The following is a 19,680-nucleotide window of genomic DNA, read 5'->3' on the forward strand; positions in this document are numbered from 1 at the left end:
CTCTGTTTGACTGTATCAGGCCTCATATGTGCACTGTGTTCTCATGAAAGGAATCAGATTATATACTCGAGTTATTCTCCCTCTAATTGTTTGGAGGCTTTGTTTGTTATCCAGTGGCTGCCTATCAAAAGCATGTCATTTGTAACTTCTTTAATTTTTAATTTTAATGTTTAAAATTTGTAATAACTGTAATTAAACATAACTTAATTTAAATATTAATTACCATTTTAAATAATTTGTAATCAGAATGGGAACTGCAATGCAAATGCATTACTCCCTACATTCATTACTCAGTTAATTCAAGGCACAACTCCAGCACCTGCATTTGGTATTCTTAGCACTTCTCTTTTATGTTATACATCTGGGAGGCCCAGCACCTACATATAAAATTTTGCCAGACAAGTGCAAAAAAACCACTGCTACTAATTTTATCAGAGAAGGATATTTTCACCATTCAAGCTTCCATTCAAGCATCATGGAATCTTACCATGGCTTCTCCTGGAAAGGGAGTTTTGCTAGCCAAGTTCAGATTATGTTCTCCAGGAAATCGTTTCTCAGTATCAAAACCTGAGTGTGTCTTGAATAGAGAGACAGAGGGTTGAGTGAGAAAATACAACACATCTGTTTTGGAGGATACTTTAATAATACAACGCAGCAGTGACCCCACATTTCTGCGAATGGCTCTTCATGAGGACCTACAATGGGCTTAACAGACAATAATTCTGGCAATGAAACATCTCCCAGGCTCCTGCATTCCTTTTTAGTATTGTTCTCTTTTTGCCAGCCCAACATTCTCCTTTGATGTGGTTGTTCTTCCTTGCCTAAGGATTCCTCCTCTGGGAAAAATGTATCCACACCCAAAGAATCCTTCCAGTAGACTGTGCAGAAAGGTATGTTGGGTCTACAGCAAGCATTTCCATGGCTTAGGGACTCTGTTTTCTGAGAGGTATCCCAAAATTTATATGGACTCAAAAGAAGAATTAAGGTTTTTAGAGTGTTTTCAGAGAATATTCATGGAGATAATATTGAGGAAAATAGGTATTTTGCTCGGGACTTAATGAATGTATCACTTGGCCTCCTCAGTGTGTATCCTTTTTCATTCATGAGTCCTCTTTCAAAAATAGCATGGAACTACATGAATGTTCACAGCAGTATTCTGGTATCATATTAGCTAATTTCTCTTTCATATATATGTGTGCCTATTCCATTTAAACCAATGTCTTGTATAAAGTGCAAATATAGCCTAGACTATTGGAATTTCAATCATACTGCATGAGATAGAGAAGATCCTGGTCGCTTGCTGTGCTGCTGTAATAACTGCTCAGGATATAAATACCATTTTCCATTTTCAGATCAGTTTTTATGTCAATCATCTAACAGTCCCTTGACCATATGCTTTATTCCCCCCTCTCATATCTCCCTGTGCTCTGTGCAGTCTGTATTGTTCATGTGCTCCACTCATGCCATGGCAGCAAGAGCTGTCCTCAAAATCTAACAAAGTCTGTTGATTTAAATGGGCTTTGCACCAGCTAAAGATCTATTAGACAGCACTGTACTGTACAACCAAGTACTGCCTGGCATTCTTTGGCAGGGGAGGGGAGTGTGATAGATAAATGTCATTGTAACATGCTCATCCCAGCACAGGGCACTTGAAATCCCTCTCATGTTTAGCCTCACCAACAAGAACATACTGCATGTCAGATTTTCCAAGTTGGGCTCAGGAGCACAGGTTGCTTCACAGAGTTGGCAAGGCAGTGTCTTTTCTTGCCACTGAGTTGAACACTTCATCCTGCAAATATGAAAAAGAAGCTGCTGGTGGTCCTCTCAAGTCTCTTCTTCCAGGAAGGAGCTACACTGCAGTTCTCCCAAAGACTCTGAGTACGGTCTCTGTACCCAGTTTCTCAGCTTCAGTGTGAACCATCATATATACCTGTCCTACATAATAGGTCGTGCTAAGTACAGAATTAGTGCATCTTCGAGTGTTGAACAAACATTTTGACTCTTAATCTTCAGGAAATATAATAATGTAGCCATAGAAAGAGTAAGGGAGGTAGTATTTTCTGAGGAGTCTCGTGTGACGGGGAACACGGAGCTACAGTGGGTCCAAGCTAAGTACATAGTCTGATAGATGTCTGTCCTCCCATGGATTAGGGGTGATAACTGGTAGATCTGTGGCAGCTTTTTTCCCATTCTCCTTCTGAAAGTATCACCATTGCCTAGTGGACTGTTTCCCTTAACCCTATTGCAGATGAATTGTTTGTGGAACAGTTTGTGCCTGCTTCCAAAGGAGCTCTAAAGCCTGGGACAAAAAAAAAGTGTGCTGCACTCCAAGGCTGTAGAAAAAGTTACGAGGAAGCCTGAAGCATAGACGGAATAAAAATGAGTGTGAATATCCTCTGGCAGTCCTAATGACAGTCCCTTGTCATTACAATAAATGGGTATGTTTACTTAAGAGCTCTGAATAATTTATTAGAGAGTGAAATAATCCTGTAGAACAGTGCCTTCTCTACACACATGGATTAACCCACATGGATTAAGAGTCCTCCAAATCCTGGTTCTAGAAAAAAGATGAGTAAACAGGTGATAATCCAATTTCTGTTGTAGGTGGCTGTGCATTGGGGAAAATGAGCACAGAGGCTCTCAAAGAGCTGACTTCATGGAAGGGTTACGGATGCAAATGACACCTATTGTATCAAATCTTTTTTAAAGGTGTCTCTGCACAAGCATACATGTTTCCTGCAAAATCACAGGTTTTTCATAGCTTTTATACATGCCATTTGCATAATAGGAAAATATCTACCAAAAAAAAAAAAAAAAAAAGACAAAAAAAAGAAAAAAAAAAAAAAAGACTGCATTTTAAAATTTTACCTTTATATACTAGATAGCAAAAGCCCAGCACTCACTTTTATTTCCTTAATGCTACATTATATAGGTATATAAACAGATTATAATGTTATTCAATGCAAGGGGCATTAGGAGCTAAGATGCTTCAAGCCAGGCTTGCAAATTTGGAATTCCTTTGGCTTCAATTAGAGCTTTATTTTAATAAAGGTTGGAATTCAGTATTTCAGAGTATACCAAATAAAACTTCTCAGTATCTACTACAGAAGACACAGATCATCACTTGTGTTTTAGGGAAAACAACCACGAATCTGTGGCAGGAATGGTCATTCCCAGTCAAAGGATGAGGGCTTGAAAATGCACTGTTTTTAAGGCTGTATTATTTAATATTGTACAGACGTGCCACAGTTCAGTATTGATGTATCGACAGGTGCTGGGGATGCGTAGAACCACAGAATTTTTTGGGTTGGAAGGGACATTAAAGATCATTTACTGCCACCCCCCGCTGTGGGCAGGGACACCTTCCACTCGACCAGTCCCGAGCCCCGTCCCACCTGGCCTTGAACACTTCCAGGGATGGGGCATCCACAGCTTCTCTGGGCAACCCGTGCCAGTGCCTCACCACCCTGGAAGTACGGAATTTCTTACCGATATCTAATCTAACCCTACTCTCTCTCAGCCTAAAGCCATTCCCCGCTACAAGCCCTTGTAAAGAGTCACCTCGTGTGCCGGCGCCAGGAGCCCGGGAAGCGGGCGGGGACAGGAGCGGGGCCGGAGCTGGGGCGGGCCCGTCCCAGCCGCGCTCGCCCGCGCAGCTTTTGGTCCCTCTGGCGCCGCCGTAGCGGCCGGGCCGGGCCGGCGCCTGCGCCCCGCGGCATCCCGGCTCATCCCGGCTCAGCCCGGCTCAGCCCGGCACATCCCGGCTCCCCGTTCCTGCCTCCTGGCCGCCGCCGCCATGGATTACCGAGCGCTGGTGATGAGCCAGGTCGTGCCTGGGCAGTTCGACGATGCGGACTGCTCGGACAGGTGAGGGCGCGCCGAGGGGCTCGGGCCTCGGGCGCGGCCGGGCGAGCACGCGGAGCGGGACGGGAGCACCCCGGGACTGGTCCGGCGGCGGGAGGGGAGGGGAGGGCGGGTGGGGCTGCCCCGTTACTGGAGGAGGTGAGGGAGAGGCTGCGTGTGCCTCTCGGCTTCCCTTTTCTATTACGTGTGCTGCTTTGGAGCGTACTTGTCCTGGCAGAAACCGTGACACGGTACTGACATTACAGAACCGTAGCATCAGTTAGGTTGGAAAAGACCTCCGAGATCACCGAGTCCAGGCTGTGACCCAACACCACCGTGCCAACTAGACCGCGGCACCGAGTAACAAGTCCAGTCCTCCCTTGAACACCTGCATGGTGACTCCACCACCTCCGTGGGCGATCCATTCCAATGCCTAACTACCCTTTCCGTGAAGAAATTCTTCCAAATTCTCCTGGTGCAACTTCAGGCCATGTCCTCTTTTCTTGTCACTTGTTGCCCGGGAGAAGAGACTGACCCCCACGTGGCTACAGCCTCCTTTCAGGGAGTTGTAGGGAGTGATAAGGTTCCCCCTGAGCCTTCTTTCCTCCAGGCTGAACAACCCCAGCTCTCTCTGTTGCTCCTCGTTGGACTCGTGTTCCAAACCCTTCACCAGCTTTGTTTCCCTTTCCTAGACCTGATCCAGCACTTCAGTATCCTTCCTGAATAGAGGGCCTCAGGACTGGACTCGGTGAATTAAAACACGAGGGAAAATGTAAAGTCATTTATGGAGATAAGTGTATTGACTTTTTGGCGACTGCAACAACCATTTTTAGTTATAGAGACATCTGTGTTTCTTTTAAGTGAATCTGCAGAAGACACAGAAACATGTAAAGAGGGTGAGGTCCCTGAGAACTGCCAGTTATGCACGTGTGAAGAAGTTAACGCTGAGGAAGGAGACAGGGATGATGACGATGATGAAGAGGAAGATGAAGACTGGGACTGGGATGATGAGGTGGGAAGACTCACGAAGCGCCACAATGCTGCTGGTGGATGCAATCCACAGGTATGTTGAAGGCTATTCTGTGAGCCTTGAGGGTGCCCAAGAGCTAATGGGGCCAGCCTGGAGGCTTTGTTTGTAATTAGTGTTATGTTGAGGACAAATACAAGCAGAAATTGTTCCATGAGACAGTCCCCTTCCTTGGCATCTGTTCCTCTGAGGTGCTGTGTATGTACATTGTTGCCAGAGCTCCATTTGATTTTCTTGTCTCAAACTTTGTTGCTGGATTCTCTTTGTCACTGCAGTTTATTTCTCTTCCTTACCTTTCTCAACTTTTCTTTCTTTATTTACCCTGATCTCTGCAGATGTTCCTTAGTTTTTGATATTTGTTTTCTGTGTTTCTGAGCAACTTCCCCAGCCTATTTATTTAGTTTTAGACTATCTGCTAGTCATATCCAGGGTGAAACTGGTTCTATTTTTTGACTTAATAGTGAAGGAGACAAAGAAAAATACAAGCATAGGAAATGGAGGGGGTGCTTGAAGTGAATTAATTTAGAATGTATGGTGTTGGCATAGAAACTCTGGTATTGTGCAGAATGAAAAGCGAAGGTAAGAAGAGTGCTAGTTCTCACATCAGCTTGGGCACTAAAGGCTCAAACCCGTATTGATACCAACTTAGCAGAACAGTTGAGATAAATCAGAGTGGTGCTGATCATAGCATAGCATGTCTGGCAGTGCATGTCCTGGGTGGTATAGTCTTGTCTTTATTTAGAGGTTTGTGCTGTTCAGTGATGGTGAAATCATGTTCGGGTGTTAGTTGTGTTTGGGGAGGACTACATGTAAGAAAAGACAGAATCTTGGAAAGTTTCCTCTCTTCATTACCTGTGCATTTTTTCCCTCTTATTTTATTCCTTGTTTCTGTCTTCCATTCTCTTCCTTTTGCAGACAGAAAAAGTGCTGTGTGAGAGACTTATAGCTTCCTAGACTGAAAATAACTCTAGTTTGGAGTACTTTTAGAATTTAAACTCATGTGTTACCTGTATTTTCTTTTCTTGATTTAAGTAAAATCTGGTGTTAATCCATATCTGTTTCCTTATATCCCATGTGATTTTCATCTTACACCTTTAGGCATAGGCATTTGAGGTGACCTCTCCAATGATAGGGTTTGAATTTCAAAGGGCTGTGTACAGAACATGACTTTTGTTAACAAATCCTTTCTTTCAGGCAAATAGACAGACCCCTAATTGCTGTTCCGCAAAGCTGTCAACCCCTGCAGGCAAGGTTTTAAGAAAATTTGAACACAAAATCAATTTAGGTGAGTATAATTGTACTGTTGTCTGTTATTTAAACAGTTACCACTCTGTAGCATTCTCAGACTAATTCTGTTTATGTTAAGCCAGACCTCACTGGAATGGGTGAATTAGCCATTGACAGAGAGATTAAAATGGCTTTTGAGTACTTGGAGTTGCCTTTAGTCTCCATGAACTGGCTGTCATACCTCTCTCTCGACCTTCAGAACCACATGGCTGTTTTGTTGGGTTTTTTTCTTTCCCCCTGACTTCTCCAGACAACATGAAGTCTTTCTTGACTAGATTCTCTGTAGGAACAAGCTGTTTGGGTGAAGGGAGTGTATCAGCTCTCTGTTGTGATGTTGGTCAATCCCACAGCTGCACTTTCTTGTTGAATGCAGGCCCCTGTAGTTTTGGGGGGTACATCATGGAGCAGTTCTCTGTCAGGAGCAGAGTTCCTGTGCTAAGAGAAGAGGCTGCCATCCCAGCTGGTGTGCTTTGATTCTTACCCCAAGGGCTGGGGTAGCTGGAATTGGCACCTTCTGACAGGGTAGAAATCAGAGGTTGGGTTATTCTTTATAATGAAGTGGTGCTAGGATGAAAGGTGCTGGTATTTGTAGCCAAATACAGAAGCTTTTACACATTTAGCATTTAATCAATCACCATTTAAATGCATTGTTGAAAAGAATCTGGGAGGCTTTTCCTTATTGTGTTGAGAGAAATGGTATTTGATTGTCAACAGAGAAGAACAGATAAATTCAATGGTGAGATGTTATCCAAAAGGGATTACTGGCATCACATTTCCAAGTCTGTGGAATCATCTCACTCATCTGTGTTGTTACCTTAGTAATCTTAGGACCTTAGTCCTACTCTAAAATAGAGTGAAGTGCTAGGTTAACCCTGCTGTGTAGGAAACTTCTTTGGGGTTTGGGTTTGATTTTTTTTTTTCATTTCTTCTTATGTGTTTTTCAGATAAGCTAAATTTTGATGACTCTGTTATAAACAGAGTCACAGAAAAGTCTAGACAGAAGGAAGCAGACATGTGAGTATTACTTATGCTTCTATTTTCACTTAAATACTTTGAACCCAGAAGTGTAGTGCTTATTTCCTTGTTTGAGTAAGTTTGTTAAGAAAAATGAAGGTTAGAAGTAGTCTTTGTGCAGGTTACCTTTGGTCTTCAACTCTGGTTTCCAAATCAGTTGTCTGATTCACCCCAAAGTTTGGATTCTTTTGTCACTGGTAGCAGATCTGATTGTGTTGGTGTAGTATAGTAAGACAGAAGTGATGGGTGTCATTCCCCTAAAAAGGACCCTTTGGTATTCTTTTTGTCTAAACAGAAATCCTTAAACTGCTGATCTAAAAAGGTACTGGAGGCCTTTTGAAAGTTCCTCCTGATATTTTGGTGAGGGAAAAATGTTTCTTCTTGAGGTTTTTTTTTTTTATGGCCTGCAGCTTATAGCCTTAAGTTGTAGACAGATACAGTTTTCTCCTGAATGAGCATAATTCAGAAAAAGCAGGAAGATAATCTATAAAAGTGACGGGCTCTGATGTTAATGGTGGTGGTTTGTTGATTTTTTTCATTTCCATCCCTCTGTCTGCAGGAGAAACCTTTGGTTTTGTATGAACTGAAAGTCTTTACTTCTTAAGGCTGTCATCTTATCTTTGACACAGAATGTCACAGTTTGCTCTGTGTCCCGAGCCCTTATGTGGGATTGTAACATTTTATTTTCATTTCTTCTAGGTACCGAGTCAAAGACAAGTCAGACAGAGCAACAGTAGAACAGGTAAGTCCTTTGTTCATCAAATTTCCCTTTTGACTAGAGCAAATAGTGTCGAATTTTGGAATCAATTGAAGAACAATTAAAGCAGGAACAGAGTTTCGGAATTCTATTTCCCTTGTTACGCTGAAGAGACCTGTTGTTTCTTTCTTTCTTTCACATATGAGGGTTAACCTTGGTTCCATAAACATTTTAGAGCTCATTTTTGTGTTTAACATTGTAATTTGTTCATATGTGTAATGCAGAATTCCATCTTAAGCTTTTATTAAATTCCAAAGAACAAGAAAAAATTCTGAGTTTGCCTTTTTTTTCTTCTTTAGCAAGACTGAATTATTACTGGCCTGAGCCCACATGGCTGTTCTATTTCAGTTATGGTATCTGCATCTCAAGAAAAATCTTACTCTAAAACGTTTAATGCAGCTATGGGTGGAACATTGTTTCTTTGTCTCTTCTAGAGTTAATTGGAAGTCATATACTTAGTTTAGAAAAAAAGAAAAAACAATTTTGAAGATTCTTGGCAAAATTCTGAGTGGTTACTATTCAGATTATTATTTGGTCCTTGAGAACAGTCTGCTGCCAAGGGTCCTTTAATGTGGTAGTAAGACTGGGCACTATTATTTGGGTTTTTTTCCTCTGCTGACTTCTCTGTGTTAAATTTGAGGTGTTGGACCCAAGGACCCGAATCATTCTGTTCAAGATGCTCTCTAGAGGGATCATATCAGAAATCAATGGCTGCATCAGCACAGGGAAAGAAGTAAGTTTAATTGCAAATAATATAGTAGGCTTTTTCTTTTCAGCAAGCTGGATAGAAGTTTATGATGCTCAGAAAATATAGTGAAATACTTGGGCTTAGCTCTCCATTTTTTATGTTGCATGATTGGTAAGAAGTTATCTTAAGAAAAAATTAATTTATGTTAAAGGAAACCAATTTTCCCAAGTATGAAAGATTCTAATATTTGTATTATCTTAGAAATTATCTAAGATTATTATGAGTAATTATCTAAGACCTATATTATTTAATATTATCTTAAATTTGTGGATGTTGTTAACTGCATCTGTCAACAGAAAGATGTGTAGAGGTGGAAACATGAGACATTCAGGCCATGCTTTAGGGCCTGAAGAGTGCACAGGCTCAAGTTAACCCTTCACACAAGGGCTTTTTTCAGTCTCCCCAGTGTGGATGAGGCGGAATTTTCTTGTGCAATGTTGATTTTATTCTGAGGGCACTGTTGCACCTCTGTCCCATCTTATGTACTTCCTGTAAGCTGCCTTTTGTGGAAAAGGGATTGCCCTTGTGTGCAGTCTCCTTCAACTGGGTGCCACATAGGGGCTGAGGTGAGATCAGCTCTTTCCCAGGTGTCAGAATGAAGAGAGATTATGTTGCTTTAAAGACCTTTTCTTTAATGTTGTTTCTTCCCTTTTATATCTGATAGGCCAATGTATATCATGCCAGTACTGCAAATGGAGAGAACAGAGCAATAAAGATTTACAAAACCTCTATTCTGATGTTTAAAGATCGGGATAAATATGTGAGTGGTGAATTCAGGTGAGTGTGACTTCTGCCTGGTTTTACTGGGGAAGAGGGATTGTTTGGAAGGGTGTTAAAATCACTGATGCTCATGCTGTGTTAACAGAGCTAAGAGTCCCTGTTGTCTTTTATTTTTTTTACTTAAAGATTTCGTCATGGATACTGCAAAGGCAACCCAAGAAAAATGGTGAAGACATGGGCCGAAAAAGAAATGAGGAATTTAATAAGGTGATTTTCCCAGTTTTCATTTCATCATGCAGAGGTTACTGAAACTTTTAAGTTTATAGGAGGTGCTCTCTTTTTCTAGACTGTGGCTATCACTACCCTTTAGGGGTAGTGATAGGACCCCTTTAGGGGCCCTGGAGTGTTCAGAAATGTGTCTTAAGCTTCATTATGGGAGAGAAACAAAAGGGGAGGGAGGAATAAAGATCTTCTTTTGTTTTCCTGCTGATGCTCTAAGCTCTTCAGTGTCTGAACTCTGTCTGACATGACTGAACAGCAAGGAAAAGCTAGAAATAGCTGCTGCTGAGCAGCAGCACGCTGTGTGATATGGGTTAATCTAGGATTAACCTGAACTGTCTAAAGATTCTTTGACATGGGAATGCTTAGAAAAGGGTCAAAATGGTTGTGGCTTTTTGTGTGCATTTCCTAGTTGTTCTTCACAAGGGAGAGTTTCCTGAGCTCTCACTGTGTTATGTTCAAAGCTGCAGGGCTCCTTTATGCACTAGTGCAAAGCAAATAGAGTTTTTTTTGGTTTTTTGTGACTCTGTTCCTGTGTTTCAGGTTGAATACAGCCCAGATACCTTGCCCAGAGCCAATTATGCTAAGGAGTCATGTGCTTGTTATGGGCTTTATTGGTAAAGGTGATAGGTAAGTATCCTTAGAAAATAATTTTTTTGTTTGTTTGGGGTTTTTTTTATTTAGTAATAGCTTTTCCCAAAGGTTTATTAAAACCAAACAAACCAATCCTGTGAACTTACCTGCAGTTACTCTAGGCCTGTTAAGTTGACATGTGCATGTGATCTGGTCATGTGGAATGGTCCTAGACATTTGTCAGCTACTACTGCAGGAAATCTGTGTGATTCTGAAGCCTCAGCTGTGTGCAAAATTAACGCATAAAGTGTCTTAACCAGAGATTAATGCTGCAGAGGCTTGCTAATCGTACGTGAAGATAGTTTATTGTTTTGTAGTTACTGACGTAAATGTAGTATGTTCCAAGTAAGCTCCTGTTGGAAATAAATCTCCAGAATCTTTAGCAAGCATGGAGCAAAGTTTTGCTGCCCTTCCTGCTGGCTCCTTGCACTTGGTTGCTCGTCCTGACTTGCATGACACACTCATTTCAGGGAGTGAAAGGATCAGCACAGCAATTAGAGCATTTGCAGCTGGTATGAAGAAGGAAAAAGTATTTAGTTTGTGTTATTGTTTTGTAATTTCAAGGCCTGCTCCTCTGCTGAAGAATGCTCAGTTGTCTGACTCCAAAGTCCGGGAGCTATACCTACAGATCATCCAGTACATGAGAAGAATGTACCAAGATGCCAGACTTGTTCACGCAGATCTCAGTGAATTTAATATGCTGTATGTTTTTAATCCTTGCTCTGAATTGTGACATCTGAAATGTATGCATTGGCAACCTCTGTGTGAGAGTACCAATGTACCTCTCAGCGAGGGTGGGGTCCTTGCCCTTACTGGGTTTTGTAACTTAGCTAATTAATTATGTAGCTTTTAACCTAGATCTGAGCTTTCTCTGTTAAAAAAGCCAACAGGCAAGCAAACAAACAAAAAAAAAGAAAAAAAAAAAAATAGAACACAACAAAATCACCTCACAAAACCTCCTCACAACCAGAAAAAAAAAAGTAAACTCAGGCAAAAATTAGTAAGGTATCATTTTTTATAAGGTATTTTATATTAATATGGTATAATTTCCTATATTTTTATAACTTATTTCTTGTTTTTTTTTTCTTTTTCATGCACCTCTCTGCTATTTTTGTTCATGAGCAGACTATTTTTAAAAAAAGTTTAATTGTACAGCTTGTGTAGAGGAGGGAAAGGATTGCCTGAAAGAAAGTCACCCTGGCCCTAACACGTATGCTGGAGAAAGAAGTGAAGATTTCTCTTTTGCTGGTTCTGAAGCCCGAGGCACGCTGTGCTCCCTGCCCCTCGGTAGTGTGGTGGAGCTGGAGCAGCTCTGTGGGGTTTCCTTGCAGGTACCATGGGGGCGACGTGTACATCATCGACGTGTCGCAGTCCGTGGAGCACGACCACCCGCACGCGCTGGAGTTCCTGCGCAAGGACTGCGCCAACGTGAACGGTGAGCGGCTGCCCTTCAACCCTCCTTCTCACAGCTGGCTTGCTTAGCACGATGGACTCGGGTCACTTTATGTTCTATCAGGTGTAACTGATTGTAGAAGCTGTCAAAATTCCATTAAAATACTTCCTCTCCTATGTTCTCGTGACTTTCTCAGGGAGCATGTACTGTGCTGAAGTCAGAGTAGTGCGGCCTATTTTGCTAGAAATCCCCTGTCTAAAGTGAGTCACGTGGCTGAATCTCAGACTTAGGATAGATCTAAGGTCACTCCCAGCCTGCAGCAGTGTTCACTGCAATCTTAGCTTCTATTACTTCAAAAACTGTGCAGATATATTGATGTGTTGTCTTCTGTGAGTTAAATCCACATCTGTAATTCCTCAGCTGGCAAGACATTTCTGTGTGTTATAAAGCTCCCTGCACTTAAGGGCAGCTGAGAGGAGGCACACATAATTAATTAGAAATGTTATCACTTGTCATAGTATTTTGATAAGTTAAGTTTAATGGTGTTTTTCTCTTGAGAATTTGTCTTCATGTGTGAATATACATGTTGTGTAACAGATACACACCTCCTGATAGGTTGTGTCCCTGAGGATAAAAAAATAGCTCATTATGGCTGCTTTTGTCCCCCCTATCTTTTCAGATTGCCTTTTTTTTTATTTTACAGAGACTCTTGAGAGTCTGATGCTGCATAATTAGGAAAGAACTGTGTGCATGCTGTATGTCTGTTGATATCCAGTATGCTACTTTTTCCTTTTATTCCTTTTCAGTTCATGCATTTCTAGTAACTCCCTTCTGGCTCAGCTAGTTGCACCCTTGCTCTTTATTCATGTTTTTTGACTTACTCTCCCTAGGTATTCTAGTGTCTCAGTGGTTTGGAGTTGTTTTGCTTGTTTTCTGTCACTGAAACTTTCTCTGTCTAAACTTCCTACAGGGACTCTTAAGAGACACCTGGTTCTGCCCTGAGTGTGGTCTTTCCAGAGATTTGTGGTTCCAGAGATTTGGTGGCACAGAGAGCTGCCTCCAAACTAAGTCATTTTTACAATTTCTATGATTAATTTATCACAGTGAGAGATCCTCTGGGAATTTTAGTAGGAAGTATTTATTAAACAGTCCTCAGTGTCACTCACTGCTTATGAATTTGGTCATAATTGATTTAAGAAACCAATTCTGAGTGTAGTAGTGAGGAAGATTGTAGGACATCAATATGTCTTTCCCTTTTGAGTGGATCATAATGAGGCTGTACTGTACTTGTTTCTCTCTGGCAAAAGTTTGAGGTCTCCATTCCTTATTTGAAATACTTTTTTTTTTTAGTCTTAGTCCTTGCAAATACAACACTTGTCTTGAGTTCTTCTTAGTCTGTACTCCATTAAGTCGGGATCTTGCTGAAATTGATTTGGATTTTATATTTATGCAGTTTTTCTCCTTTTAGTATTTGTTGCATCTGGGAAATGAACAGTTTTATTTCAGATGGCCAAGAATCATCTGGTAACTAAACTCCATATGATGTAGAAGGTGCTGCTGAGACTTTCTCAAGTCGTCAGAGTTGTTGGCTTGCTGGAATTGTCACTTTAACATTCAAGCTGTGTGTGTTAGATGGAATTACTTATGGGTTTTGTCTCTCCCTGGTTTCCTGGCAGACTTTTTCCAGAAGCACAACGTTGCAGTGATGACAGTGAGGGAGCTGTTTGAATTTATTACTGATCCTTCTATCACAAGTGAGAACATTGATGACTACCTGTCTAAGGTAAGACCTCATGCCTTTGTTACTGAGTAAGAGGACAGTAAAATCAGATCTAGTTCAAGCTCCATCATCTCATTTATTCTACATCCTACTATAAGGAAATAAGCACATGACATGGCTGTGCTAGTGCTTCAGAAATGCATGTAGGTCTTTTCCATTTATACCATTGTAGGGTGACACTGCTTTCATTGCATGTTTTCTCAGAAGGTCTGTCTAATCATGAAGACTCAAATGTCTGTTTGAGGTGCTGTACGAACCAGGATGCTCTAAGTTAGCTCTTCCTTTCTGGCACGGAGGAGCTCTGCAGAAATATAATCATGCTTATATGGAAAGCGGTGTTGTATGTCCTTGCAGCCATGCTGGGGCTGCCACAGTTTGGTCTGGGGGGAGCAGGGAGTGTGTTTTTCCCTCTGTTATGGCCCTGGTCTGCAGCAGTGTGGTCACCGTTAGGTGTCGCTGAAGGCATTCCCATAGGGAAAGCTGGAGTGCGTGTGAGTGACGGTGGAGCACAGGGAGAAACGCAGATGGGAATGGTTGGATGTGAGTCTAAAGGCTTAGTGGTGTGATTCTAAAGAGTGATAACGCTTTTGTAATGTTTTCTATTTCTTTAGGCAATGGAAATAGCATCGAAAAGAACAGAGGAGGAAAGATCCAGTCAAGATAAAGTGGATGAGGAAGTAAGGATTTCTGTTCCTGCTGTGAAATTAATATTAACCTTATCTCTTCTAAACCCTGAAAAATGTTCTCTTTTCTTTGGAAAAATATACAGTTGATGATAAACAAAACATTGTTTGTGATACTGAGATGTCTTGACCTAGTTGAGATGTGAAGTACTAAGGGATGCCATGTGTAAAAGCTGACAGCCATAAGCTGTTAGAAGGCAAATGTTCCTTTTCCTAAACCAGTTTGTTTGTTCACATCTACATCCCTTGGTGTATCCTCCTGTTCAGGTTTAGTTAACAAAAACCTGAGTAGAGAGATGTGATTATGCCACTGGTTTTGGACCAGTGATACAGAAGCAGACTGTTTGGATATGTGTATTGGCCAAATGGCCTGTCCTAAGCTCCACTCCCAGTCTAATTCAGTTCTTCCACTGCTTTTACATTACGTGAAGCTATCTCAAGTCCATTACAGAAAGCTGTTAATGTTCTGGAAATGCTTGATGTAAAGATAGAACCATTTCTATCTTAGTCTTAACTGTTCCAGAAGAGTTTAAAAAAACCCAAACCCAACAAAAACCTTATCTTTGGGGTCAATACTACTTGATTTAGTCAAGACTTTTCTGTCTTGGAGCTCAGCAGGTTTCATTAACTGCTTCATGCTTTGCCAAGGAAAGATGTTTTTGTTTCCCAGTGTAGCCTCAGCATAAAACTACTGAGCTGTAGAGTCAGATTCTAGTAGCAAGTCAGATTCTTGGTAGCAAGCCCATCTTCTGCAAGCAAGGTACTCCTTTGTAACTGAGGTAACAGTGTGAGGTACTAACCTGTAAGAGATGGTTTCCTAGCATCTAAGTTCAGTTCATTTCTCTTAGACTTTCCATGTGACCATGGCTAATTTGTGCCACTTCCTTGCAAAAGAGTAGAGCTGAGTAAGGGCAGTGGGGGAAGTGTGGGCCTGTGCTTTGTGCACAGCTCTCACATGAGCAGTGGTGGTCACAGAGTGTACTGAGTCTGTCCTGGGACTGAGCTGATACCTTGAAACAGAGAAGCAAAACACATCTCTGATCTGGTAGGGCTGTAAGCCTCCTGAAAGACTGTTGCAAATGTGACAAATTCTAAGTATGTTGTTGATCCTGGAGTTAGTTTTTATTGTACTGTACTGCTGCAAGAACCTTTTTTGAGTTGGACTGTAGGTTGAAGTGGGTATTGTTACATAAGGAGATTAAGTTCTGGCAGTGCATTTCAATGGAGTTGCCTCCTGAAGGCATTGTAAACATTACAATAAAAACATTAGAATAATTCTTAGGATACAAAACCTTAGGATTCCAGTAGGCCAAGAGATGGCTAGAGAATTTTGTAAGTGGGCTGATGTGAGTCACACTAAGGAAGGAGCCTATTAGTTGTGATCTATCAATAATGTCTAGGTTGCACATGAAGTCTGCTCCTGGAAAAAATAACCAAACAAAAAACAACTCTGTAGTTCAAATGGTAGTAGATGACTGCTATGTTCATTTGTTGTTTCTCTTGATTGTGATTCCTCTCCAAAGGATGCATAATTGGGAGAGAAAAACATCATGACACTGTATGTAAATTAGTAAGTCTGTGTTTCCTTTCACTGTGCTAGGTATTTAAGAAGGCCTACATACCTCGAACTCTGACTGAAGTTAAAAACTATGAGAGGGATGTGGACATCATGATGAAATTGAAAGAAGAGGATATGGCATTGAATGTTCAGCAAGATAATGTGAGTAGACATGCTGAGGCCCTGCAAAAAAGAAAGAGGGAATATGAATTCTTCTTACTGGAAACTGTTAGCAACAAACAAAAACAGAGGCTTTGCTAGCAAGGTGTGGAGTACTAAATCTATATCATACTTTTAAATTGTCCAGTTAGTGCTTAATGCTAACATTTTGGATTTTATTCTGGTCTTTGCTTTTTAAAATTTATTTTTAGATAGTAATTTTCTCTGCGCACAAAGAATTAAGACGTAATTTGATAATGCAGTTTCTTCTTCTCTCTTGGAGCAGATTCTCTACCAGACTGTGACAGGACTGAAGAAGGATTTGTCCGGTGTTCAGAAGGTGAGAAGGTCTTTTTGAAATTCTTCATTTTGACCATTTTCAGAAAAGTGCTTACAGGTAGTTCAGAGAATGCCTGGTCCTGCAGGTGGCACCAGGAAAGAAACCTCTTGTATGGAGAGTGACCATTTGTGTCCAGGATGGGTCTGGCATGGCAGTCTGTCTGCACAACACAGAACTTGCTTCCCTGCACTGTGGCTGATGCTGGGTTGCTTGAGAATGAAATTGTAATCCTTGCTGTGGCCATGATCTCTTGATCTCTAAAGTTAAGGTGAAGATGAGGGAAAGTCTTTCCTGATTATGGAAAATGTAATTGATTTAAACTGTTGCATGACGGCAAGTTTTGATATGTTCATATGTGATATTGCATAAAGAACAGTCCTCCAGTATAAGGCATAAAATGTTATGTCTTCCTGTATTTGAAGTACTTGACAGTGGCACTTCTGTAAAGTACATTGGATGAGAAGCTGGATACAGATCACTGGGAGCCATGTCATTCAAGGCAGAAGCCCTGGGTGGATTCCCCCTCCTTATTTTGCTCTCTAGCAGTGGTGTAGACTCTTGATTTAAAATGGAAATATAAATATGGATGGGATCAGGCTGTAGCACAGTCTCCAGGCTTGTTTAAGAATAAGTGAGCGTTCCAGTGCAGATATTTGTGTTTGCAACACAGAATACATACAGTGCCCCCAAGGTAGATTTGGGCATGATCCAAGGATAATTAAAAATAGGCTTTCACATATGTTAGCAAATTGCTGTTTAACTTAGGGAAATTAGTTTGGGAGTGCAAATAACAGCTGTGCTTTGAGCCCCGACCTAAAAGAATCCGTGTTGTACATTCTAGATTTCTTGTTCTTAGTTTGGCTTAACCTACTTTCATTCTTTATCTTGAGACTCAGTGAGGGCAGTGGTAAGGGAGATAGCATCAGATTGCTCAAGGGTTTCTTTGCAGCAGATTCTGTTTCCTTTTTTGTGAATATATGTATATATATTGTGCATAAATGTGTATGTATGCTGTCATTAGCTTTTTTGGTTGGTTTTGATTTGATATAATTTTTGATATATCTTGCAGATTCCTGCACTTCTTGAAGAGGCAGACAATTCAGAAACAGACTCTGATGATGATGATGATGGTGGCAGCTCAGAGGACTCTGATTCAGGCTGTAAAGAATCTGTACATCCCAAAGATAAACCTGCTGAAGTTATCATGGACAAAAAGGTCAGCTGGCTGGGAATTGTTTTTTTCTACCTTTGCTTATATGACACAAAAAAAATTCCAAAATCAGTGGCTCTTACTTCTTCTTGTCTGAAGCAAGCTGTGGACCTTTCCTAATGTGGAGAACAAGACCAGAGGCAGTAGGTTTCATTGGGGATGCCTTATGAAACGTGGTTTTATGTAGAGCAGTGTGGAACACAGCTCTCTGTAGCTTAGGCAAAGCTAGAAGAGAGATATCTACAGGGAATTACAGGGCTACACAAAGTAGAATTCAGTGAAGCCTGGGCAGCTTTTCAGTCCCTCTGGCTACACTTCCAGGCTTTGGTGTTCAGGTTTGTGGCTGTGGTCCCCCATCAGCCTCCTTATGCCCAGACAGCTGTGACCACTTGATCTGTAGAAGTGGAGATCTGGTGACAGTGTTTGTACCACAGTGGCTTTTGCAGTACCATTAATACAGGTTGGCTAGCTTTGCTGTGGGCAAGAGGTGTAATGCAGTCCAGCAAAGGGATTATGGTTAGGGTCTGGGGTTTGGGGTTTTTTTGAAGTTTCATTTTCCAAACTGTGGAACAGTATGCTTAGTTTTGGTGGGGCTTTCCTGCAGAGTATCACTCATGAGTGAGAGCCTTTTGGCAGCCTTTGCTGTGTGAAAAAGAAAAACAGGGTGAAACTAGTGGGCTGAAAGGGTTCAAGATGTGGGACACTGCGTTCTAGGTTTCTCTTCCTAGAAAAGGTAACATAATATATTTCATGTCTGTCAAATGGAAGTGCAGTGCTCTACTACACACTGCCAGTCTAGAGCTGCTGCCTTTCAGTTGTGAAGCAGGGAAGTCTTGGCCACTTCTCATCCTAATGGATAGGTTTTCATTTGGACTTCTTTTTCTGTGAGATGACAGAAAAAGAAGTCCAAATGTGTGTTTAGTTGTAGGTTGAACAACTGATTAGCAGCAATTACTTCTACCTGCCCCTTCCAATTTGCTGGCTTCTTGTTTTCTAATTGAGCCTCATCCCTTCTGTGGGTGGCACAGATGTACAGTGTGTTGCCATAGCATGGCATTCTTTCCTGCCAGTCCTGCTGATGACCAGCTTGTTCTGAGTTATCAGCACTTACTGGATCAATATTTATGCATAACATGTAGAAACACATACTGTAGTAGCCCTCTGGTAGCAGAAAAAGTAGACCAGATAACCTGTTGTAATCTTAGGTGTAAACAGCATGAGTTAAGAGTGCCTCTTGTTCACTTCCTTCAAAGGTTGCATGAAACTTGGGTTCTAACTAGTTTGAATTTTGTCCTGTCATTACCAGTGTGCAGGTCTGGGCTCCACCCCCAACCTGTATTTCCTTTTTCCTTTTCCTTCACCATTCCTATTGATTTTTAAAGTTTCTTTCTTTGGTAACCTTATTTTTATGTCATGTGTTAATTAACTTGTTAATGTAATGATTGACTTGCTTAAAATTCTTCATTCCCTTCTGTCTTTAAATGAATGGTGTTTGGTTCTTTATAGGAAAGGAAAAAGATGGTTAAAGAAGCCCAAAGAGAAAAGAGAAAAACCAAAATCCCAAAGCATGTGAAGAAGAGGAAAGAAAAGACTGCAAAAATGAAGAAAGGCAAATAAAATCAGCTTTGGCTCAGAGAAAGGGATGATGTGTTGTGGATTAATCAGTCACCACCTTTTTTTCTTTATTAAAAAATTAAAAATCCTTTATTTATATACATACAGTATAAACTGTAAGAGTGATTTTGTTAATAACATGGTGTAAATATTTGAACAGTGTATGACACAGGTTTCTCGATGGGAAAGAATGAGTCTAACCTTTGTGCCTGCTAAAATTCTTTCACCTGTGCAGGTTTGACTTTTTGCAAAACTCATACTGATTTGTTCCTGTGTTCTTACTCCCCGCGCCTTCTCCACAGTATGGAAGCAACTTGAGCTCTGCAGGCTGTCACAGTCCCTCTGGATAACCCTGCGGGCATTGTGGCTTTGCTGCCTCCCTGTGCTTGCATCACCACTGATGGCCAAGTGCACTCGAGGCTGCAATCCCCGGTTTGACCTTCACAGCCTCTCTGGTGCCTTTGGCTAGAGATCTCCTAAGGGAGGAACAGATCAGGGCTTCCAGATCTTTCTCTCTGCTCCCTTTCCCTATCCACACAGGGACTGATGCACTCTCCCATGCAGTACTCATGTGAGTGCAGACTATTACTGGGGCAAGTAAGACTGGTATTTTTCAGCAAATGGAGATGTTTGTT

General features: G+C 41.3%; 1 protein-coding gene across 1 annotated transcript; it reads left to right on the forward strand.

Annotated features, from left to right (window-relative positions):
• Positions 1-3,700: 3,700 nt before the first annotated feature.
• Positions 3,701-19,152, forward strand: RIOK1 (RIO kinase 1). Its single transcript, XM_063402011.1, has 18 exons — positions 3,701-3,726; positions 3,757-3,867; positions 4,705-4,906; positions 6,065-6,155; positions 7,102-7,171; positions 7,871-7,913; positions 8,569-8,661; positions 9,341-9,453; positions 9,583-9,663; positions 10,219-10,305; positions 10,873-11,010; positions 11,640-11,743; positions 13,378-13,484; positions 14,093-14,158; positions 15,765-15,884; positions 16,168-16,221; positions 17,291-17,437; positions 18,938-19,152. The coding sequence occupies exons 2-18, from the start codon at positions 3,797-3,799 to the stop codon at positions 19,046-19,048; spliced, it is 1,698 nt and encodes a 565-aa protein (XP_063258081.1). The 5' UTR covers positions 3,701-3,726; positions 3,757-3,796; the 3' UTR covers positions 19,049-19,152.
• The last annotated feature ends 528 nt before the right edge of the window (positions 19,153-19,680 follow it).

This window comes from Prinia subflava, chromosome 1 (genome assembly GCF_021018805.1).
Source record: "Prinia subflava isolate CZ2003 ecotype Zambia chromosome 1, Cam_Psub_1.2, whole genome shotgun sequence".
Taxonomy (NCBI): Eukaryota; Metazoa; Chordata; class Aves; order Passeriformes; family Cisticolidae; genus Prinia; species Prinia subflava.

What these genes read in the sequence shown, in the direction of transcription:
- RIOK1 (XM_063402011.1), top strand. Translation starts at nt 3,797, where the DNA reads ATGGATTACCGAGCGCTGGTGATGAGCCAGGTCGTGCCTGGGCAGTTC. An exon ending in TGAACACAAAATCAATTTAG is followed by an intron (nt 6,156 to 7,101) that starts GTGAGTATAATT and finishes TGTGTTTTTCAG; the next exon opens with ATAAGCTAAATTTTGATGAC. An exon ending in TTTATTGGTAAAGGTGATAG is followed by an intron (nt 10,306 to 10,872) that starts GTAAGTATCCTT and finishes TGTAATTTCAAG; the next exon opens with GCCTGCTCCTCTGCTGAAGA.